At 53.6% G+C, this 24,411-nt stretch overlaps 1 protein-coding gene across 1 annotated transcript; it reads right to left on the reverse strand.

The window, feature by feature from the left end:
- Positions 1–111: 111 nt before the first annotated feature.
- LOC137435803 (uncharacterized) lies at positions 112–24,133 on the reverse strand. Its single transcript, XM_078785081.1, has 5 exons — positions 24,009–24,133; positions 23,553–23,813; positions 18,996–19,032; positions 17,696–17,740; positions 112–303 (listed from the first exon to the last, which is right to left on the reverse strand). The coding sequence occupies exons 1-5, from the start codon at positions 24,014–24,016 to the stop codon at positions 112–114; spliced, it is 543 nt and encodes a 180-aa protein (XP_078641207.1). The 5' UTR covers positions 24,017–24,133.
- Positions 24,134–24,411: the final 278 nt, after the last annotated feature.

Below are 24,411 nucleotides of genomic sequence, written 5' to 3' on the forward strand. Positions count from 1 at the left end.
GCAAGGAAGAATGGGAAGATTTGGCCCCCGACTTGCGTTGAAAGGGGGTCAGGGGGGTGGAATGGGTACAACCACCACAAAGAGGCATCCCCGATAGTTGTGCAATCAGGGTTATGTTACTCGGCCTTGTTTGATAAAGGAAGAGCGAGTGAAGTGAAACTGTGAAACAAAATGGAGTTTCCGGTTGTAAAAGTCATCCAATGTACTGACCTTCAGCACTTTGTCCTTGGGGATATACGGAGCATCAAACAGCGTGTGGATCCCTCTCAGCGCTTCAGCATTTTTTGTGACATGGTGCATTACCTGCAAGTGCAGCACAATAGGGTTCCAGGTAAATAATGTGTTCCTGACAAACATTATGACTAATGGGTGCTTAAGCAAGTTACTGGTTGCTAAGTTTCATCATCATATTATAATTTAATAAATATTTCTGTATTTGTTTCACTTCTATGTACTCCTGAACCACCACATGGAATGAGTTGAAAACTTGTGGTTGTAGTCAGAGGAAGGATTTAGATGGTATTAAAAATTCATATTCATGGCGGTTCGGGGTGAAGGAGCGCCCCAATTTTTTCGTTGCAAATTCTGGATGCTTTACCACTGTTGCCATGCAATGTTCACCACAATCAATAAACGGAGATTTACAGTGCAATTGACTCAGTTATTGCACGTACAACATAGCACCTGCCCAGAGGATACACTCACCAACTTCTGTGGTGCAAGAGCATCCACTCCGAGTCTGGGAGGGTGGTGGTTCAAAGCCCGGCCATGTCATGCCAAAGTCTTTAAAAATGGTACGTGTTGCTTCCTTGCTTCACGTTCACCATTGCAAAGATAGAGCACAGACAAAGAACCATAGGTTGGTAATAATAGCGCAGGCTTTGATGGGCCCAATGGCCTCCGAATCCATCAAAGTTCTTTGTAAGGGAACTCATATTACAAAGACTATTGAGGGACTCGTGCAACGCACGAGTGGGAGGCCAGAAGCAAACAGGCAATGCAGATACGGCAAATGCTAAAGCACAAAACCAATAAATTCCACATTCTTGTGGCACCTTCAGTCGCACAACAGACATGGACAGCAAGTTGGTGAAGGACTTCGATTAAAAATGTACCCGTTCGCAAACAAACGGGAATGTTCACGTATAGAAACATCGATCGTGGGTCCGTGGCGAATCTGCATATGGTGATCCGCGAAGTTCACGTTCAGAAAGTAGAAACCATCACGGCATGTTGTCATTCACTTAAACTCGATATCTCTTTTTTCATTCCAAACAACATAACTCCAATCACAAATTAATCACAAAATAAACTTTTAACATTGTTAATGTTTCCTTCATTGTAAAAACTACCAAGTCAACAGTTAAAACGGTTTTGGGGGAGGTCACGGTTTTTCGAAGCTGTCCACGATCTTCACGCACGCTCGAAGTTAAGTAATTGTTCACAATTGTATTTTTGTCGAAACTGTATTTATCTTACATGTGTGTACCTCTTGTGTGTCCCTCGGAAGATTCTCGATGTTAATCTTTCATACCTGTATAAAATAGTCGAGTATTTAGTGCTGCGTTATTTGCGGCCAGTTCTTGAAGCTTCCTACCTTGAGGCTTTCTTTTCTCTCAGCAGTCGATTGTGGTCCTTCTACTCTCGTTCTCTCAGTTTTTTCCCAGTCTTCTCACCCAATACTTCCTTGTTTAAAATCTTAACTCAAAAAAAACAAAAAACAAAACAAAAGCCTTTCCTTCTTTGTTCTTTTCGTTCGTTCATTCTTCAACCACGGGTTTCACCCGCATTTCACCACCATTTTCACCCAATTCCCCAGATAGTTTTCACTGTTCAATTTTAAAATGTTTAAACTTTCCCCTGAAGCTTTCCTTTTTCCCCTGTTCACGTGACTCGTGGTTGTCCCTCTAGGTTGTCCCTCTAGGCTCCCTCTCCCCGTTGGTATTTTGTGAATATAAGATTGTTCTTCACGGTTCTGTTTAAATATGTTTAAACTTTCCCCTTCAGTTTTATTCAGTGGTATATTACAACACGCTGTTTTTCTTCCTATTTAAAAGGTTTTTTTCAATTTCCTCTTCAACTCATTCCATTTCAAAAAAAAATACAATCTCTTATAATTCTTCCTCGCTGCATGCTCTAAATTCACATTCATTCTACCCCTCCTCCATCGTTCTTAAACGGATTGCTAACTTGAAAAATACCAACAAACCCAATTTGTTATAAATGCTTGACTTTCATTAATCATCCACTTTCAAAACTCCCCCCTGGCCCCTCCCCTTTAAATCTCCCCCCTTGCCCCTCGCATCCAAATCTCCCCCCTTGCCCCTCCCCTCCCCTTCAAAACTCCCCCCAACCCCTCCCCTTCAAATCTCCCCCCGACCATCCCTCTCCAATTCTCCCCCCTCCCTCCTCCTCCTCCTCAAAGCTGCCTCCTCCCCACTTCGTCTCCCTTCTGTCTCATAACTCCACCTCCCCCACCCTTCTACTTTCCTCTGCCCCCCCCCCTCAAACAACCCCACACTGTGCCTCATCCCATCACCATCAAACCTTTTGTTCTCCTCATCCTTCCCTTTCCTGCAACTCTTCTGTAATCTCTGACACACGATCAACAGCTCTCCCTACCTCCCCCTGTCATCCTTCATCTGACCCTACCCCTCCCCTCCCCTGTCCTGCACCCGATGCTCCCCCTGTCGCCTCATTAACGGTATGGACCTCAAACATCCGGGGCCTTCGCTCAAACTTGACTGATCTCTCCATACAGGTTGCTTCTGACAATCCAGACTTGATCTGCTTAACAGAAACTTTCCTCCTTCAAGATGTCTCTGATCTTAATATCTCTTCCTGGTCACTTCCTCCTCCGGTATGATAGACCTGAGCCTCGTCCTGGTGGTGGGGTTGCTATCTTTATCAAAAACTCTCTTCCTCACTCTCCTTGCACTGCCCTCTCTCCACCCCACCCCCAGGAGGATCTCTGGCTACGGCTTCCTCTCCGCTCCCACCTTTTGTTCATATGTGTTCTGTACCATCCTCCAAACAGTGACGACTCCATCGATTTACATTTCGCTGTCTGACAACATGAACCAACTTCTACCAACTCATCCAAGCTCTCTCTTCCTCATATGTGGCGACTTAAACTGTCATCATGCCAGCTGGCTGGGTGTGTGTTCCTCTCTCACCAGCCATGGCACCTCAGCAAAGGACTTCTGCGACTCATTGGGATTGACACAATCTGTCAATTTCCCGACCCGGATCTCAGTCAATGGAGTATCTTCTCTTCTGGACTTAGTTATGACAAACTTCCCTGCAAATGTCTGCTGCTCTTCTTCTGCTCCAATCGGTTCTTCTGATCATGTGCTTGTTAAAGTGGACATCTCTCTGGCCATTCTCAGAGAGCCTCCTCAACACCGACTAGTCTGGCATTTCACTCAGGCTGACTGGCATGGTCTGTAAGCAGCCATCAATCATCTGGACTGGTTTCCCATCTCTACGGCCTCTGACATCAATTCTTCCTAGGAATTCTTCCAAAGCAAACTGCTCTCTCTCATGCACAGATTTATCCCATCTCGTCTTCAGTTGTCTTACCCTTCCACCCGTCCATGGTACACTGAATCTTGTAGTGAGGCAGTTGCCCTGAAACAACTTGCCTTTGCCTCTTGGAAGGCAAATCCAACTGAAGGCAATCTCAGTTCCGTCCACCAAGCTCGGAACAAGTGTGTGTCTACCCTCAGGAGTGCCAGAAAGCACTATCTCCCCACACTCAAGAATGAACTCTCAAACCTGTCTCCTTCCTCCAAATCCTGGTGGCGTCTGGTCAAATCCGTTTCTGGTGTTTGTATCCCCTCCATCTCCTCCCTCACCTCAAATGGCTACACAGTTGACACCGCACGTGACAAAGCCGAATGCCTCAACTCTGTGTTTGCCTCAAAATCTTGTGTCCCCAAACCCATCTCTCTGTTCCCACCTTACCCAGTCGAACCCAACTGCTCCTGGACTCTGTGTCCTTCTCTCCTGACAAGGTGGAGAAGTTTTTGTCAAACCTCGACTCTGATTCTGCAACTGGACCAGACGGCATCAGCCCACGGGTCCTAAAATCCTGCTCTGCGGCTCTATCTCACCCTCTCTCTGTTCTTTTCACCCTCTCTTTTGCTCAAGGTCATCTGCCAGCATCTTCGAAATCAGCAAACATTACCGCTTTACACAAAAAGGTGCAAAAACAGATCCTTGCAACAACAAACCAATCAGCCTGCTCCCAATTATCAGCAAAGTCATGGAATCCATCATTGCTTCGGATATCAAAACCTTCCTCGTCTCCAAAGGCTTGATCTCCGATCATCAATTTGGATTGAGATCAGGTCATTCTACTCTGGACATGTTGCTTCTGCTGTCTCAACAATGGATGGAGGTCCTCAATGCCAATCAGGATATCAGAGCTGTCTCCCTTGACATATCACGTGCCTTCGATACGGTCTGACACCAGCTCTGCTCACCAAACTCTCCTCCTATGGTAACCATGGAAATCTCCATGCCTGGCTTGCGGACTTCCTCTCTGGTCGTAGTCAATGTGTGGCCCTGAATGGATTTCTCTCATCTCCCCTTCCTGTTCTGGCTGGAGTTCCCCCAAGGTCGTGTTCTGGGCACTGTGCTTTTTCTGGTCTTCATCAATGATCTCTCCGACTCTCTTGAAAATCCTCTCTATCTCTTTGCTGATGACTCCACTCTCTGCTGCTCCATTCCTCATCCTTCAGATCGGCAGACTGCAGCCTCCTCACTCTCTGCAGACATGGACAAAATCACAGACTGGGCAAACAAGTGGAACATGTCTTTCAATCCTGACAAATCTCACACTCTTACGATGTCTCTCCGAAAAGAGCGACTGCAAAAACCTCCCATCTAATTTCTCAACAATCCTCTCCAAGAAGTTCTGTCGCTCAAGCTTTTGGGTCTCACTATCTGCCATGATCTTTCTTGGGAAAACCACATTTCCAAGCTGGCCTCCAAAGCCAGTCGCCGACTGGGCATCCTCCATAGTGCGAAGTCCTTCCTTGGCACACCTGAGCTCCTCACCACATACAAGGCTTTCATGTGCAGCTCAATGGAATACTGTTCCCCCCTCTGGGCCGATGCTCCTGCCTCAAACCTAGCTCGGCTTCACGCTGTTGAAATCAAAGCTTTCAGAATCATTGGAATCTCCTGCGATGAAGCTACCTCCGAGGGCCTTTCACTTACTCACCGCAGGCAGGTTGGTGGCCTTTCTGTCTTCTACCGACTCCTCTCCGGCCTTGCTCCTCCAGCTCTCTCTAGGCTCTGTCCCCCAAATATTCCTTCAGGTCGCACAAGATCAGCCTGCAACACTCTTATGGTTAAACTGCCAAAATCAAGACTCTCTGCTCACCTTCACTCTTTCATTCCTCTTTTCTCCTGCCTCTGGAACAAACTCCCCCACTCCCTTCAATCCCACACCTCCCTCCAGGTCTTTAAAACAGCTGTTCAACACCATCTTCTCTTATCTTCCCCCATCCAAAACCTTGATCTTTTCTACCGCCGCTAATTTCACCCCAAAGCCTCTTCTTTGAAATACCAACTTCTTTCCTGGAAGTCCTTGGTGTCCTTGTGTTTTATACCTCTCCCACCTCCTCCCAAAGCCTTCTCCCTCCCACATTTCTCTCGATGTCCCTGCTCTCAAATGTTGTGTTTGTGTCCTTCCCCCTCTCTCCCCATCTTGTCTACCGCTCCCCATATTTTGTGTTTAATGTGTCGGTTTGACTTTTTGTGTGATTAATGTTAGCTCTTTCACGAGCCTCGATGTTGTATACAAAAAAAAAAAAAAAGAGATTTTGAGCCAATAGATGTTATGGCCTCGGCAAGATCTATGGAGACAGCGATCTGTTGGCTTATGCACCGCCCAAATAGCCATGTGGAATTCTCTCATGTAGAGATTAAACTCACGTCGTTTGAACTTTGGCAGAGGTCATTATTTACTTTTGATGATGTTTATATACGAATCAAAAAGAAGATAATTGGTTTTGGGTGGTCCTTTCTGCATATCTCGTGGGAAGTGGGATTGTGAGTTGGAGAGACGGCCGTGATGGCGGGCAGGGGGTTGGCAATCTCTCAAGCAGGGATTCAACCCACGTCCTTATAAAAGGTCTTTGTCCGAGGTGACCGAGTCCGATTGGTGCAGCCGTTTGTGCAGCACCCGGGAAAATAACGTTACGCGGGAGGCCAAACCTGAAAATGCTGGAGGCCAAAGCTGAAATTGGAAAAACAATATACTAAAGCGCGGCGTTACGCGCGCTGCTTGTGAGCAAGGAGGAAGCGGACAAGCGGTAACATATAAACGTCTTTATTGTAAGAGCACACTGTAACGCTGTACTGTTCTGGGCTGGGCGCCCGGTGTATATCATGAGGCCACGCCTACCCCTGGTGCGTGGCCACCGCCCACTTGGTGCGCGGAATGATGTCACCACGCCAGTGGGCTTTTGTGTCCGCCACACGCGCCCCCCCAGAATTCCCGCGCACCTGGAGGGCCAGTTTGCGGGGCAGACGAATGACCCGGCCGAAGCGCCCCCTGGCGATCGGCGGCGTCCGGGGTGCAGGGATGCCAGGTGGGATGCCCCTGGCTGCCCCTGGGATGGGTGCAGGACCGGGGGGCGGCGTGGCGGCGGGGCTGGGCGGTGCCGGGGGTCCGCCCGCAGGAGGGCGGCCCCGACGTGGGGGTCGGGCCACTGGCGGTGGATGGTCCACATCGAGGTGGGCCGGCTTGAGGCGGTCTACCGAAACGCGGTCAGGAGTACCGCCGATGTCCAGGGTGAAGTGCTTCGCCCCGGTCTCCAGCACGCGGAAAGGCCCGTCGTACGGGGGCCGCAGTGGTGTCCGATGGGCATCGTGGCGGACGAAGACGTACTCCGCCGTGCGAAGCTCCGGGGCGACGTGCGTCGGTGGGTGCCCGTGGCATGCCGTTGGCACCGGGGCGAACCGCTGGGCGGTCTCTTGCAGAGCGGAGCGCTGCTGTGCCGCGGACCATGGTGCCGTGGAGTCGGGGAGGAACTCGCCCGGCACCCGCAGCGGTTGCCCGAAGACCAACTCCGCCGCGGATGCGCGCAGGTCCTCCTTGGGCGCCGTCCGGAGGCCCAGCAGGACCCAGGGGAGCCTGTCGACCCAGCCGCCGTCGCGGAGGGTGGCCCGGAGCGCGGCCTTCAATGAGCGGTGAAATCGCTCACACAGGCCGTTAGCCTGGGGGTGGTAGGCCGTGGTTCGGTGCAGCCGGACCCCGAGCCCCTGCGCAACCGCCCCCCTGAGCTCCGAGGTGAACTGGGGGCCGCGGTCGGATGAGATGTCTGAGGGGGCGCCGAACCGGGCGACCCAGGTGGCGATGAAAGCCTGCGCGACATCGGCCGCCGTTGTCGACGCCAAGGGCACGGCCTCCGGCCACCGGGTGGTGCGGTCCACCATGGTGAGGACGTAGGTGAAACCCCGCGAGGGGGGCAGAGGTCCCACCAGGTCCACGTGGACGTGGTCAAACCGGCGTTCCGGCACCGTGAACGGGGCCAATGGGGCCTGGGTGTGCCGGTGCACCTTGGCGCGCTGGCACGCGAGGCACGTCCTGGCCCAGCCGCGGACGGCCTTCCGGAGGCCATGCCAGACGAACTTGTCGGCGATCAACCTTTGGGAGGCCCTCGCGCCCAGGTGGGACAGGCCGTGGATGGCGTCAAACACCTGGCGCTGCCAGCCCGCGGGCACGATGGGGCGAGGACGCCCGAGGGAGACGTCGCACAAGAGGGCCGCGCCCGCGCCGTCGAACGGCACCTCGGTGACGCGGAGGCCAGTGACGGCGGTCCGCAAGGCCTGGACATCGGGGTCAGCGGCCTGGTCCGCTGCCATCCGGGCATAGTCGATGCCGAGGTGGACTGCGTGGGCGACGGCCCGGGAAAGGCAATCCGCCACCGGGTTGTCCTTCCCCGCGACGTGCTGGATGTCCGTCGTGTACTCGGACACGGCCGAGAGGTGACGCTGCTGCCGGGCCGACCACGGCTCGGTGACCTTACCCATCGCGAAGATCAGCGGCTTGTGGTCGACGAAGGCAGTGAACGCCCGGCCCTCGAGCAGATGGCGGAAGTGCCTGACCGCCAAGTGAAGTCCGAGCAACTCGCGGTCGAAGGTACTGTAACGGCGTTCGGGCGGGCGAAGCTGCCGGCTAAAGAATGCCAGCGGTTGCCAAGCTCCACGCACCCACTGCTCGTGCACCGCGCCCACCGCGTAGTCCGAGGCATCGGTGGTGAGGGCGATCGGTGCATCGGGCGCCGGGTGCGCGAGCATGGTGGCGTTAGCCAAGGCGAGCTTCGCGCCCGTGAACGCCGTGTCCATCTGCTCGGTCCAGGTAACGTCGCCTTTGCCCGGCTTACCTCGGAGAGCTTCGTGCAGGGGGCGCAGGAGCTGGGCGATACGGGGCAGGAACCGATGGTAAAAGTTCACCATGCCCAGGAACTCCTGCAGCCCTCTGATCGTGCGGGGGCGCGGAAACCCCTTCACCGCCTCCACCTTGGCCGGCAGGGGGACGGCTCCGTGCCTGGTGACACGGTGCCCCAGAAAATCGATTGTGGCGGCGCCGAACCGGCACTTTGCGGGGTTTACAATTAGGCCATGCTGGCCCAGGCGTTCGAAGAGCGTGCGGAGGTGGCGTAGGTGCTCTTCGCGGGACGCGCTGGCGACGAGGATATCGTCCAGGTAGACGTAGACAAAGTCCAAGTCGCGCAGGACGCTGTCCATCAGTCGCTGGAACGCCTGAGCCGCATTCTTCAGACCGAAGGGCATGCGCAGGAACTCGAAGAGTCCGAATGGCGTGATGACCGCCGTCTTCGGGACGTCCTCCGGCCTGACGGGGACCTGATGGTAGCCGCGTATGAGGTCCACCTTCGAGAAGAAGGACCTGCCCGCCAAACGGGCGGAAAAGTCCTGAATGTGGGGGACGGGGTAGCGGTCGGGAGTCGTGGCGTCATTGAGACGGCGATAGTCCCCGCACGGTCGCCATCCCCCGCCGGGCTTCGGCACGATGTGCAGCGGCGACGCCCAAGCGCTCTCTGAGCGCCGAACGATGCCGAGTCGCTCCAGGGTAGCGAACCCCGCTTTTGCCACCGCCAGCTTCGTCGGCTCGAGGCGGCGTGCTCGGGCGTAGACCGGTGGCCCGACGGTGGGGATGTGATGGGCCACCCCGTGCTTGACGGCCCCCGCCGAGAAGGTGGGCCGCGTGAGGGCCGGGAAGCTGGCGAGGAGGCGGGTGAATGCGTCCGCTGCCGGAAGCGTACAGCCCAACGTGGCCGGAACCGAATCGTTCGGCAAGCCGCTTGGCAAGCCGCCCGTTGAGCTGGGCAACGCACAAGCGAGCGAGCTGAACGTCTCGGCCTGGACAAGCCGTCTGCGCTTGACGTCGACCAGGAGCCCATTAGCGCACAGGAAGTCCGCGCCAAGCAGTGCCATGGGCACGTCGGCGGTGACGAACGTCCATCGGAAAACCTGCCCTCCAAACCGCAGAGAGAGGCAGCGTTTTCCGTACGTACGGATGGGCGTCCCGTTCGCGGCAAGCAGCGCGGGGCCCCCACCCGCGGCGTGCTTGTCTGACATGCCGGCGGGAATGACACTCACCTGCGCTCCCGTGTCGCACAGGTAACGGCGCCCGGAGAAGGTGTCCGTTATGAACAGCAGGCTGCTCGAACGGCCGGCGCTCATCGCCACTATTGAGCGCCGGCCCGGGCGTTTCCCGACCCGTTGAAGGAGCACGGCGGATGACACCGCCGAGCTTCGTGGCCGAACCTGGCGTGGAACCAGCACCAGGTGGTGGAGCTGGAGGAGCGCGGCTGGCTCCGCCAGGCCGGTGGAGTTGGCGGGTTTCCCCGCGGTGGCGGTTTTCGCCGCGGCGGTGGGCGGGGCGTGGCGGCGCTCACGAGGCGCGTATCAGCATGCTGCTGAACATCAGCGTGCTGTAAAAGCGGATGCTGTGGAACATGCTGCTGAACATCAGCGTCGAGGGCCGTGACGGCCACGCCGACGCTCGCCCGCGTGTCCGAAGCGGCGAAGTACCTGTCCGCCTCGGCTGACAATGCTCGGGGTTCCGTTCGCTCGGTCCCGGCCAACGCGAGGCGAACCTGCGCTGGAAGTTGGCGCCGGAAAAGCGCCCGGAATAGCGAACCGGGGGCCTCGTCGCCCAACAGGGACAGCATATGGTCCATTCGGACCGACGGGCGCGTCTCACCGAGCTCGGGGAGATCCAGGAGGCGGTCGGCACGTGCGTCGTCCGTGAGGCCGAACGTGGCTAGGAGTAGCCGCTTGAGTGTCTCGTACTTGTGGCCGTCCGGTGGGTGGCGAAGGACGGACACAACTCGAGCGGCCGTGCCGGGCCCGAGGGAGGCGACGACATGGCAGTAGCGCAGGTCGTCGTTGGTGAGGCGCCGAAGCTGAAACTGGGCTTCGGCTTGAACGAACCAGACCTCGGCCTGGGCCTCCCAAAATTCGGGAAGTTTAATCGCCATTGCCATGGCGTCGTGTTCGGAAGGATCGCTACGGCAGATCCAACGTCGAGGGTCACCAGTAAAGCGCGGCGTTACGCGCGCTGCTTGTGAGCAAGGAGGAAGCGGACAAGCGGTAACATATAAACGTCTTTATTGTAAGAGCACACTGTAACGCTGTACTGTTCCGGGCTGGGCGCCCGGTGTATATCATGAGGCCACGCCTACCCCTGGTGCGTGGCCACCGCCCACTTGGTGCGCGGAATGATGTCACCACGCCAGTGGGCTTTTGTGTCCGCCACAATACCCTATTTTATTCCAGGAGATCCCGGGATTACCCACCCAAAATATCGTTGCGATCGGTTCAGCCGTTTTTGCGGTACCTTCGAACGGGCGGACAGACAGACAGACAGACAGACAGACAGACAGACGGACGGACATTTGGTGAATTATCGTAAGATATTATTACAATACCAAAGGTACCACGTGTTGTCGGGCAACACAGAGTTGCTTCGTTAAGGGAATATGAAGAGAGGGGGTGAAGAAAGAGACGGGGAAGCCGGGGGGGGGGGGGGGGAGAAAGGAGGGGTGGGAGGAAGGGGGGAATAAGGGAGAGGGCTGGGGACGGAGGTTAAAGAGCAGGAGAGGAAAAGGAGGCGTGGAGAAGGGAGGGGTGGGGGGGAGGAATGGGAGGGATGGAGGGGTGCAGTGTGATGAGGAAAAAAAGAGTGAAATTGAGCGAAATTTCGAAAATTTTGAAAATAAAATTCGAAAACATTTTTCTTTTTTAGAAAATTTAGAAAAATTTCGAAAAGTGAAAAGTAGGGGAAGAATGGGGGAGGTGTTATCAAAGAGAATGATATGTTATGTTTAATGACCATGCCCACATGCATGTGCACGCACACGCACACACACCCATATGAGCGTTTGTGTGTTGTGACCGAGGGAATGCCAAAGGTTTACCTTGAAACAGGCCTTTATTCATCGATCGATGTACTTTCTACTTTTTAAAAGAAGGTGATAAATTAAATAGACTATAGCAGTAGGAGGGCTATGTTATGCTAATTCAATCATTAATTTGATCTATTTTGCCTTCCTAACCCTGGAGATTTCCCCAAGAGAGTACACTGGCGCTACTGCAGAAGCCTCGACGTCAATCCCGCTGGTGAATTATTTTCATTACAATCAATAACGTTCCACTTTGCGCACATTCCTTAATCTTTTCTTCACTCAATACAATTGTTGGAACAGTAGAAAAAGGTAAGTTTAATGATTCGGCAACATGGATGAGGAGGAAGGACAGCCCTGCTTAAAGTGTAGTAAAAGATATACACTTTGTTATAAGAATCGCTAATGTCTTCAATTTTTCAGATAGAACTCCAGATTTTGATACTTATTTGATGTGTGTGATAAGATCCTCAAATCTGAATCCAGATTTCAATTACCGTCGGACACCGCTATGTGCAGTTCCGTTGCTCGCGAATCCTCGTATTCGCGGTTCATAAAATGCGACATGTTTCTGTATTCATGGAAAAATGTCCCCCCCCCCCCCCCCCCCCCCCTCGTTCATGGCCATGTTCCGCTAATTCGTGGTTTTTCAGGGGTGCCAAAAAAAATTCACGAGCCACGAGCTTGACACATTTATAATACACATCTTTTACCAGCCATGCATAAAGCAGCTGGACATATGCAAAAAGCTTCTTCTACGAACCCTGAGCATGACCTGCTTATATAGTACAGTGTGGCGGACACAAAAGCTCACTGGCGTGGGGACATCATTCCGCGCACCAAGTGGGCGGCGGCCACGCCCTAGGGGTAGGCGTGGCCTCAGGATATACACCGGGCGCGCAGCCCGGAGCACAGTCAGTGCTACAGTGACTTCTTTGGAATAAAGAACCAAAACCTTACTGCGTTGTCTGCTTCCTCCTTGGTAGAAAGTAGTGCGCGTGGCACCGCGCTTCATTGGTGACCTTTCGACATTCCCGGTCAACCGTCGTTGACCGCCCGAACACGCCATAACAACATGGCCAACAACGCGGTGAAGCTACCCGAATTCTGGGAGACCCAAGCTGAGGTCTGGTTCGTCCAGGCCGAAGCCCAGTTTCAGCTTCGGCGCATCACGGGCGACGCGAGGTACTTCCACGTCGTCGCCGCCCTCAGGCCCGGCTCAGCTGCCCGGGTCGTGTCTTTCCTGACACACCCGCCGGCCGACGGCAGGTACGAGGCGATTAAGCGCCTCCTCCTCGCCACGTTCGGCCTCACGGTGGCCGCACGAGCCGACCGCTTGTTAGACCTCCCCGAGCTCGGTGGCACGCGACCATCGGTCCGCATGGACCATATGTTGGCGTTGATGGGCGACGAAACCCTGACCGCTCTGTTCCGGGTGTTATTTCGTTGCCAGCTGCCGGCACGAGTCCGCCTCGCGTTGGCGGGTTCTACAACAACGGAACCCCGGGCCCTCGCTGCCGAGGCTGACAGGTTCTACGCGGCGTTGGACATGCAGGCGAGTTTTGCCGCGGTCGTGGCGGCTCCCGGGGCTGTCCCTGCTGGTGATGCACCACACCTCGTGGATCTCGGGGCTGATGCTGATGCACCACCGCTCGTGTCCGCCGCCACGCCCCGCCTTCTTTTCGAAGGTGGACCTCGTACGCGGCTACCATCAGGTCCCTGTCAGGCCGGAGGACATCCCGAAGACGGCTGTCATCACGCCGTTCGGGCTTTTCGAATTCCTTTGGATGCCCTTCAGTTTGAAAAATGCGGCTCAGGCGTTCCAGCGCCTCATGGACAGCGTTTTGCGCGACTTGGATTTTATATACGTCTACCTGGATGATATCCTCGTCGCCAGCGCGTCCCGCGAAGAGCACCTTCAACATCTCTGCACGCTCTTCGAACGTCTGGGCCAGCATGGCCTCATCGTTAACCCCGCCAAGTGCCGGTTCGGCGTCGCCGGCATCGACTTTTTGGGGCACTGCGTCACGAGGCACGGGGCCGTCCCCTTACCGGCCAAGGTGGAGGCGGTGAGGGGGTTTCCGCGCCCCTGCACGATCAAGGGGCTCCAGGAGTTCCTGGGCATGGTGAACTTTCACCATCGGTTCCTGCCCCGCACCGCTCAGCTCCTGCGCCCCCTCCATGAGGCCCTCTGAGGGAAGCCGGCCAAAGGTGACGTTACCTGGACCGAGCAGATGGACGCGGCGTTCGCGGGCGCGAAGCTCGCCTTGGCTAACGCCACCATGCTCGCGCACCCGGCGCCCGATGCACCGATCGCACTCACCACCGACGCCTCGGACTACGCGGTGGGCGCGGTGCACGAGCAATGGGTGCGTGGTGCTTGGCAACCACTGGCGTTCTTTAGCCGGCAGCTTCGCCCGCCCGAACGCCGTTACAGTACCTTCGACCGTGAGTTGCTCGGGCTTCACCTGGCGGTCAGGCACTTCCGCCATCTGCTCGAGGGCCGTGCGTTCACGGCCTTCGTCGACCACAAGCCGCTGGTCTTCGCGATGGGCAAGGTCACCGAGCCGTGGTCGGCCCGGCAGCAGCGTCACCTCACGGCCGTGTCCGAGTACACGACGGACATCCGGCACGTCACGGGAAAGAACAACCCGGTGGCGGATTGCTTTTCCCGGTCCGTCGCCCACGCCGTCCACCTCGGCATTGACTATGCCCAGATGGCGGCGGACCAGGCCGCCGACCCCGGTGTCCAGGCCTTGCGGACCGCCGTCACGGGCCTCCGCGTCACCGAGGTGCCGTTCGACGGCGGGGGCACGGCCCTCTTGTGTGACGTCTCCCTCGGGCGGCCTCGCCCCATCGTGCCCGCGGGCTGGCAGCACCAGGTTTTTGACGCCATCCACGGCCTGTCCCACCCGGGCACGAAGGCCTCCCAGAGGTTGGTCGCCGACAAGTTTGTCTGGCACGGCCTCCGGAAGGCCGTCAGCGGCTGGACCAGGACGTGCCTCGAGTGCCAGCGCGCGAAGGTGCACCAGCATACCCAGGCCCCATTGGCCCCGTTTGCGGTGCCGGCACGTAGGTTCGACCACGTGCGCGTGGACCTGGTGGGACCTCTGCCCCCCTCGCGGGGTTTCACCCACGTCCTTACCATGGTGGACCGCACCACCCGGTGGCCGGAGGCTGTGCCTTTGGCGGCGACGACGGCGGCAGACGTCGCCCAGGCGTTCATCACCACCTTGGTCGCCCGGTTCGGCACCCCCTCGGACATCTCGTCCGACCGCGGCCCCCAGTTCACCTCGGAGCTCTGGGCCGCGGTCGCGCGGGGGCTTGGGGTCCAGCTGCACCGAACCATGGCCTACCACCCCCAGGCCAACGGCCTGTGCGAGCGGTTCCACCGCTCGTTGAAGGCCGCGCTCCAGGCCACCCTCCGCGACGGCGGCTGGGTCGACAGGCTCCCCTGGGTCCTGCTGGGCCTCCATACGGTGCCCAAGGATGACCTGCGCGCATCCGCGGCGGAGTTGGTCTTTGGACAACCGCTGCGGGTGCCGGGCGAGTTCCTCCCCGACCCCACGGCACCATGGTCCGCGGCGCAGGAGCGCTCCGCACTGCAGGAGACCACCCGGAGGTTCGCCCCGGTGCCGACGGCGCACCACGGGCACCCACCCACGCACGTCGCCCCGGAGCTTCGCACCACGGAGTATGTCTTCATCCGGCACGACGGCCACCGGACACCACTGCGGCCCCCGTATGATGGGCCTTTCCGCGTGCTGGAGACTGGGGTGAAGCACTTCACCATGGACATCGGCGGTACTCCTGACCGCGTCTCGGTGGATCGACTCAAGCCGGCCCACCTCGACGTGGACCACCCACCGCCAGTGGCTCAGCTCCCGCGCCGGGGCCGCCCCCCTGCGGGCGGACCCCCGGCACCGCCCAGCACCGCCGGCACGCCGCCCCCCGGACCGGCACCCATCCCGGGTACAGCCGGGGGCATCCCAGCTGGCATCCCTGCACCCCGGACGCTGCCGGTTGCCAGAGGGCGCTTCGGCCGGGTCATCCGTTTGCCCCGCAAACTGGCCCTCCAGGTGCACGGGAATTCTGGGGGGGTGCGTGTGGCGGACACAAAAGCTCAATGGCGTGGGGACATCATTCCACGCACCAAGTGGGCGGCGGCCACGCCCAAGGGGTAGGCGTGGCCTCAGGATATACACCGAGCGCGCAGCCCGGAGCACAGTCAGTGCTACAGTGACTTCTTTGGAATAAAGAACCAAAACCTTACCGCGTCGTCCGCTTCCTCCTTGGTAGCAAGTAGCGCGCGTGGCACCGTGCTTCAACAGTACAGCACCGTACATTCCCTGCTGTGTGCTTTGCGTTTTCATGGCTTTCGCGGGCTCAAATTTTAGCCACACTGTAAGCGAGCTCGCGGGATATTGTCCTCGATCCTTTTTAAAGGATCAATTTACGGTAAAGCATCATCAGAGATGTTACACAATGAAAACGCTTCGGGTGATGTTCCATCAGCGACTAAAACAAGTCATCCTCCACAAGTTATAGAATGCAAATGCTTCATTAAATCTATTATTGAAATTAGCAGATACGTTCGATATGGCATCATCGGATAACATCTCCCACAAACAATGGGCTCCCGCAGACACCCACAATGCTCGCAATGCTACATAATATACAGATTGTGTCCTCGATCTCGATCATTGTTCTCGTCCCGTTGCTTCAACCTGTGGTTTTGACTCGCCGTGCTCATCGTTCAATAATGGCTCCCAAGAGCAAGACCAGTGACGGCGATGCGTCGACTACCAAGAGGCAGAAGAAAGTGATGTGCCTTAGCCAGAAAGTGGAGCTGCTCGACCGGCTTTCGTGAGGAGAGCATGTGGCCTCTGTTGGCAGGCATTATGGCGTCAACGAATCCACCGTTCGCTACATAAGGAAGAAGGAGAAGGCCATTCGTGAGAAAGCTTCAGCGAGCGCTGTATCGAGAACGAAGGTAGTCACCCATATCCGGAATGTCCACATGTAAAGGATGTAGAAGACTCTCAGAATATGGATCGAGGACAACAAGCAGACGAGGGACTTCATGCTGAAAACCATGATGCTGAACCGTTCCCGAAACCCACTCATCGAGGATGACCTGAACGCCATTCCAAAGGTTTCCGAGGAGGAGGAGGCGGTGGAGGGCAGTAATGAGGAAGAGGTGCTTAGGTCCAACCTCATAGTCCAGTTCCTGGGCGAGTTGCTGCAGGACATGCAAGCGATTGTCGACAGTGTGCAAGACACTGACCCAGTCGTGGAGAGGTACCTCAAGTTCAAGAGGACCTTGGATTATGTGCTGCTCCCAGACAAAGAGCTGCATCGAAATGTTGGGCAATGTGTCAGGCAGCTCCCCATCAACCATTTCTTCAGCCCTGCTCCCTCCACCTCAAGATCACCAGCATTCTCACCAGCGTCCTGACCAGCATCGTCACCTTCTCCAATCTCTCCTGGCTCTCCCTTAGTGCACGATTTTGCTGCACCATCATTTGGGTCGCCCTCAAAGTGCGAGGAATTATTGGGATTTAAATTCATCATCATCACCATCATCATCATCATCATCATCATCATCATTTGAAAGTTGCGTGTTTGTAAAATAAAAGTTTAAAACGGTACATGATGGTGTTGTGTTTTTTATTACTTTCACGGTACGGTATGGTTGAGCACTTTTAATAAACTGTAGGCGCATTCCTTCAATAAATTGGAAATTGTACCTGGTGTTGTTGTTTTTTTGTTGTTTTTGTAACCATATTTGCGCAACTGCAAAAATGTGCATTTGCGGTCGAAAACATTTTAAAGTTTAAAAAGTTTCCTCGATGAATCACGAACCGCCGGGAACCTATAACGTATCCCCTCTTTCCCCCATTGAAACAATGCCGCGGCATACATTCACGGGATTTTCATCGACCTTCGTGGGTTTTCTCTGATATAATATACTAATATACTCTGTTATTCCAGAAATGCCTAAATTAATGCATTTATCCTAACTACTGTACCATCCAAATACATAATGAGAGAAAAAGGCAGACATGGCGTCACTAGTCACTTGGTACTGTACCTTCTGTCATCTCAGAACTAAACCAGTTTGGAAGGGAAGTAAAAATGCACCAAGATATGCAAAAACAAACAACCAGTTGGTGTAGCGATGAAGGGGAAGCTGTAATGGTGCGTTCAAGGAATCACACCTTCATGAACCAATGATGGAAGCTTACCTCCAAGAGGATTCCCTGTTCTGATAGTGGGAGAAGTGCATAATCCTGAGTGAGGAAAGGAAAAAACAACAATAACAAGGTCAGTAAAGATAGGCAGGTTTATATGTACTCAAATCTGGAATTTTCATTAAACGGACAGACATTTGGTGAATTATGAGATTACCAAATAAGATTACCAAAGATTACCAAATGTAAGATTCTCTAATGTAAGATTCTGTAAGAAATGTAAGATTAAGATTAAGAATGTAAGAAGGTGTAAGATTACCAAATTATTGAGATTCATCATACTTCTCCTACATTGGACTTAACATTGTGTAGAAACACAAATATATATTACTGACAAATTGACAAATGGGCCTCGTGTTGGCTTAATGGTTCAGGTGGCTGGCTTGAGATATCATGGTCCTGAGTTCCAGCTCCTCTCATGCACTTGAATTAATACCAGATGGGTCGACTCAGCCTGTAATCCTTGTGATGTCAGCAAATTGAGTACCAGCTTATTAGATTGAATGAGCCATTAGAGTATCCTGTGTCGGAGTGGTGACCCGTCCAACATTGTGCCCAATAGCCAAGGAAACTGCTTCGGCAGCCCTATGCATCATCACAATGCAAAAAGGAATGGTCATCATCATCAATTGACAAATGAAAATTCTACTCAAAAGCCAAATGCCCATTGAGAGGATGCGGAGAAACATTCAACATTCTATGCCTTTGCATTCTTGAGATATACAACAGAGTATTCTGAGATCTTCCGAAAGGGTGACTTCAAACAGCAGAAAGGAGGCGGCAGAAGACAGACAGACCACCGACATTTTGTAGCTCTTTGTTCAATTGGCGAATAAGGAAATAACTCAAAGTTTCACACAAGATGTTCTTGTGAGCAAAATTTACGAGGCTTCATCTTTGAAGACTTCACATTTCGGAGATATCGTCACACAAGATACTTTGAGCATTCCTTCTGTGCAGTTCTTTTTTCTTCTGTTGAACATTCCTTCATGTTTGAAGGAATAACTTTTTGTTTGTAAGATGCAAAATGTGCAAAACCTTCAGCTTCATACAACTTTGAGTTATTGACCAGAAACCTGAAGGAATAAATAAGCAAACCAACTCAACCGACCAAACTTATGAGATTGCCTTTTGGAGAACACCAAAAACCAAAGGAATAAAGAAGAAGAATGAGAGAGCGGATATAAGATAAATAGCAGAGTCTTATGGTCCAGTAGGGTCCAAAAATATTGTCTTGTTTGTACCCATTTCGAATCAACAGCAGAAGTCTCACCTGAATGGGAATTATATTTACCTTCTTGCGATTGCGCCGATATGTAGGTTTGAATAAGCTGTGGGATAAAACGAAACGGAATAATTAGAAAGTGTCCTCTGCATATCTGACAAACTAAAAACAACAGTGTAATCTCAACACTGATCAAATAAAGATTAATAAATGTTTACATAAATACATTACTATTTAGGAGTTGCGGAAGACGAGAAGATGAGGCCATTTCGTAGGGTTCGAAGCTCGTTTATTCGAACAGAAATACTCCGCACTGATCTCGCGAACGGAACACGTACAGCTTTTATCAAGCCAAAACCCTCTTCGGAGGGCGTGGCTCCAACAACCGCGCGTACTTCATGTCACACAAGCAAAAGCCCCACAGGCCCGTGCACGTGGATTATGACCAAATAAGGTAACCGCTACATGCAAATAAGGTAACCGCGACATGCAAATAAGGTAAACGCTACATGCGCCCCCCCCCCCCCCGCCACCCCCAGAATGCACTCGCACGGGCGTGTATGTAGTTTGCGGGCGCGCTCGGCAGTGCCGAGAAGGCTTGAGCAGTGCTCGGCCTCGGTCCGCGCGAAAAGGGGTTGAGCCAACTGAGCACTGGTCAAGGCCTCGGGGGAGGCTGCCGAGGTTGCAGAGTAGGAGTAGTAGTTGCGCGACTTGCAGCTTTCTGCACGCGAGCTGTAGCTGTAGTTGTAGAGTTTTCACGAGTTGTAGTTGTAGTATGTAGTTGCGCGAAGGTGACGAGCAGTGCTCGTTGGAGAAGGCTCACCGCTCTGGTCGCAGAGGAGGTGCTTGGCCGTAGTGCGCGCGAAAGCTATGAGCAGCAGCGCATGTTGGAGAAGGCTCACCGCTCTGGTCGCAGAGGAGGTGCTTGGCCGTAGTGCGCGCGAAGGCTACGAGCAGCAGAACTCGGCCTGTGTGTGCAAAGTTACGAGCAGCAGTGCCACCCGCGTCCCATCGGAGGATCCTGGAGAAGGCGCACCCCTCTGTTCGCAGAGGAGGTGCCGCGCGCAGTGCTCATGAAGTTACGAGCAGCAGTGCCACCCTCGTCCCTATCGGAGGATACTGGAGGAAGCGCACTCCTCTGGTTGCAGAGGAGGTGGCGCGCGCAGTGCGCGCGAAGTTGACGAGCAGCCGTGCTGCCCGGGTCAGTGCGCAGGAAGGTGACGAGCAGCCGTGCTGATCGGGTCAGTGTGCGCACAGGAGATGAGCAGCAGTGCCACCCACATCTCGTCGGAGGATCCTGAAGAAGGCGCATCCCTCTGTTTCGCAGAGGAGGTGCCACGCGCAGTGTGCGCGAAGTTACGAGCAGCAGTGCGCACGAGGGTGACGAAGCAGCCGTGCCGCCAACGTCAGTGCGCGCCCAGGAGATGAGCAGCAGTGCCACCCACGTCTCGTAACTGCGTTCCTTCGGAGGATCCTGGAGCAGGCTCGCCCCTCTGGTCGCAGAGGAGCCGAGCGCCGTGCGCGCGAACCACATGGCCACCCGTCGTTCCCAAAACTCTGGCAGTTCAATCAAAACTGGGTTTGCCGTGTTCATTTGAAGCCCCCGAATCCGTTCGGGAGCAGCCAGGGTCACCAGTGTAGGTGTCGCCATGCTCGTTGGAAGCCCTCGAAAACGTTCGCAAAACTCCGGCAGGTCGATCGAAACTGCGATTGCCACGTTCGTTTGCAGCGCCCGAATCCATTCGGGAGAAGCTGGGGTCACCAGTTTAACCTTAGGTATTGCGGTTACCTTATTTGCGGGGAGATTATTTGCGGAGAGATTTGCGGAGGAGCGGGGAGATTATTTGCGCTTATTTGCGGTTTACCTTTACATGTAGCAGTTACCTTATTTGCATGACGCGGTTACCTTATTCACATGTCGCGGTTACCTTATTCGCATGTGGCGGTTACCTTATTTGCGCCCCCCCCCCCCCCAATCACGTCGGGGTCACCAGTTTAGGAGTTGCGGAAGACGAGAAGATGAGGCCATTTCGTAGGGTTCAAAGCTCGTTTATTCGAACAGAAATACTCCGCACTGATCTCGCGAACGGAACTCACACAGCTTTTATCAAGCCAAAACCCTCTTCGGAGGGCGTGGCTCCAACAACCGCACGCACGTCACGTCCACACAACCAAAAGCCCCACAGGCCCGTGCACATGGATTATGACCAAATAAGGTAACCACTACATGCAAATAAGGTAACCGCCAAATGCGAATAAGGTAACCGCGACATGCAAATAAGGTAACCACTACAACTACACATATATAAAGATATGGATAGATAGATAATGTCCATAGTTTGATGGGTTCTCTTTGTTTGTGTGTATTCTATGCACGGCCACATCTTTTAAGTTACAAACTCCAAACTCGGGGTATAAATACAACTTTGTGGGGAGTAACATTGGCTATGCAGCCGCAGCCTCATGCGACGGTGTGTGGGGGCAGCGAGGGGCATAGCTTCTCGACGTGAATGTGTACTGTGTCAACACCTGGTGGTGGCGGCAGAGGGTATTACAATTCTCTTTTTTTACCTGGGCAACGCTGAGGTTAATTCTTCGCACGGGTAAATTTGTCCTCCCTCCCTTTAAATTTGTCCAAACCAGAGGAGCCTATCAAAGCTCCCCCCAAAATATATATGTGGGAGGGTCATGACAGAGGCCGTGGGAGGGTCATGAAGGAGGTGATGGGAGGGTCATGAGAGGCCATGGGAGGGCCATGAAGGAGGTGATGGGAGGGTCATGAAGGAGGTGATGGGAGGGTCATGAGAGAGGTGGTGGGAGGGTCATGAGAGGTGGTGGGAGGGTAATGAGAGGTGCTGGGAGGGTCATGAGAGAGGTGATGGGAGGGTCATGATAGAGGCCATGGGAGGGTCATGATAGAGGCCGTGGGAGGGTCATGAAGGAGGTGGTGGGAGGGTCATGAGAGTGGTCATGGGAGGGTCATGAGAGAGGTGGTGGGAGGGTCATGAGAGAGGTGGTGGGAGGGTAATGAGAGGTGGTGGGATGTTCATGAGAGAGGTGGTGGGAGGGTAATGAGAGGTGGTGGGAGGGTAATGAGAGGTGGTGGGAGGGTAATGAGAGGTGGTGGGATGTTCATGAGAGTGGTGATGGGAAGGGCTATGAGAGAGGTGGTGGGAGGGTAATGAGAGGTGGTGGGATGTTCATGGGAGAGGCCGTGGGAGGATAAGGAGAGAGGCCGTGGGAGGGTCAGGAGAGAGGTGATGGGAGGGTAATGAGAGAGGTGGTGGGAGGGTCAGCAGAGAGGTGATGGGAGGGTCATAAAGGAGGTGACGGGAGGATCATGAGAGAGGAGTGGAAGGGTAATGAGAGGTGGTGGGAGGGTCATAAAGGAGGTGACGGGAGGATCATGAGAGAGGAGTGGAAGGGTAATGAGAGGTGGTGGGAGGGTAATGAGATGTGGTGGGAGGGTAATGAGATGTGGTGGGAGGGTAATGAGAGGTGGTGGGAGGGTAATGAGAGGTGGTGGGACGGTAACGAGAGGTGGTGGGAGGGTAATGGGAGGTGGGGGGGTATGAGAGAGGTGGTGGGAAGGTAATGAGAGGGGTGGTGGGAGGGTAATGAGAGGTGGTGGGAGTGTAATGTGAGGTGGTGGGAGGGTAGAGAGAGGTGGTGGGAGGGTAATAAGAGGGGTGGTGGGAGGGTAATGAGATAGGTGGTGGGAGGAAAATGAGAGGTGGTGGAGGGTCATGAGAGAGGCCATGGGAGGGCCATGAAGGATGTGATGGGAGGGTCATGAAGGATGTGATGGGAGGGTAATGAGAGAGGTGGTGGGAGGGTCATGGGAGAGGTGGTGGGAGGGTCATGAAGGAGGTGATGGGAGGGTCGTGAGATTGGTGGTGGGAGGGTCATGAAGGAGATGGTGGGAGGGTAATGAGAGGTGGTGGGAGGGTAATGAGAGGTGGTGGGACGGTAATGAGAGGTGGTGGGAGGGTAATGAGAGAGGTGGTGGGACAGTAACGCGAGGTGGTGGAAGGGTAATGAGAGGTGGTGGGAGGCTCATGAAGGATGTGATGGGAAGGTCATGAAGGATGTGATGGGAGGGTCATGAAGGATGTGATGGGAGGGTCATGAGAGAGGTGTGGGAGGGTCATGAGAGACGTGATGGAAAGGGCTATGAGAGGTGGTGTGCAGACAGAGAATGGTTGTGATGGAGAGAAAAACCTTTTATGGCTGACCCCACAAGGAAGTGGCATTAAATGGTGCCATTGAAGTAGTATTAGTAGTAGTAATAGTCGTAGTAATAGTAGTAACAGTAGTAGTAGTCATCGTAATAGTAGTAGTAGTAGTAGTAGTAGAGGTAGAAGTAGCAGTAGTTGTAATAGTAGTAGTAATAGTAGTAGTAGTATCAGTAGTTGTAATAGTAGTAGTAATAGTAGTAGTAATAGTAGTAGTAGTATTAGTAGTAGTCATATGAGTAGTAGTATTAGTTGTAGTAGTAGTTGTAGTAGTAGTAGTCGTAGTAGTAGTTGTAAGAGTAGTAGTAGTAACAGTAGTGGTAGTAGCAGTAGTAGTAATAGTAGTTGTAGTAGCAAAGGCATCCCTTCCAGGAATGCGAGAAAAGGTTACCTGTGAGCACGCTTCAGGAATCTTGAAACGATGCGACGACGTTTCACATTTTTTGGGGGGTTAGGGTTAGGGTTAGGGTTGTTCGGGTTAGGGTCAGGGTTGGGGTTGTTAGGGTTAGGGTTAGGGTTAGGGTTGTTAGGGTTAGGGTTGTTAGGGTTAGGGTTAGGGTGAGGGTTAGGGTTGTTCGGGTTAGGGTCAGGGTTAGGGTTAGGAGGAACGTTCGATCTTTTCCATCTCGATGCGAGAAAGGTTTTCAGCATGCTGGTGAGAAAAAGAAGGGAAAGTAGGATTGAGATGTTACTCTGCTCAGCCAAGTCAAAACTTAATATTCAATTACTTTAATTCAGGCGAAGCACTTCAACTGGTTATCGAGATAACCTCTTTAATATTAAGGTAAAGATTATTTAAATTACTTTGGGTGCATAAATTAAAAAAGCAAAACACGCTTGAACATACCTCTCCATCAGGAACAGATTTTTGAAGTAACCTTTATTGTTGGGGTCTATTAACTCAACACTTGGTTCTGCAAAACAAAAACAATGTCAATTCAACAATTCAAACATTAAACGGTAGAACACAACAACAGTGCAATACAGTGCAGTGATGACCAGCACTGTTAATCTGACCAGATCAACCAATAGGAATCCATATCAGCTGCCGAAGGAGTTTCTATGTAAAAGAGAGATCAAGCAAAGAAGGAACTTTGGAATTTGGAAAATTCATACAATTTTATAAATTCCATCCAAAACTTCAATCCATCTAATTTTATCAATATGGAGGGAGGTACTTTAACATACGTATCATCCAACCCTTTAAAGGTACTTTAACACAGGAGGAGGCCATTATACCTTTCAAACCA

The sequence above is a fragment of the Myxine glutinosa genome, chromosome 9 (assembly GCF_964187855.1).
Source record: "Myxine glutinosa chromosome 9, kmMyxGlut1.1, whole genome shotgun sequence".
In the NCBI taxonomy this organism is placed as follows: domain Eukaryota; kingdom Metazoa; phylum Chordata; class Myxini; order Myxiniformes; family Myxinidae; genus Myxine; species Myxine glutinosa.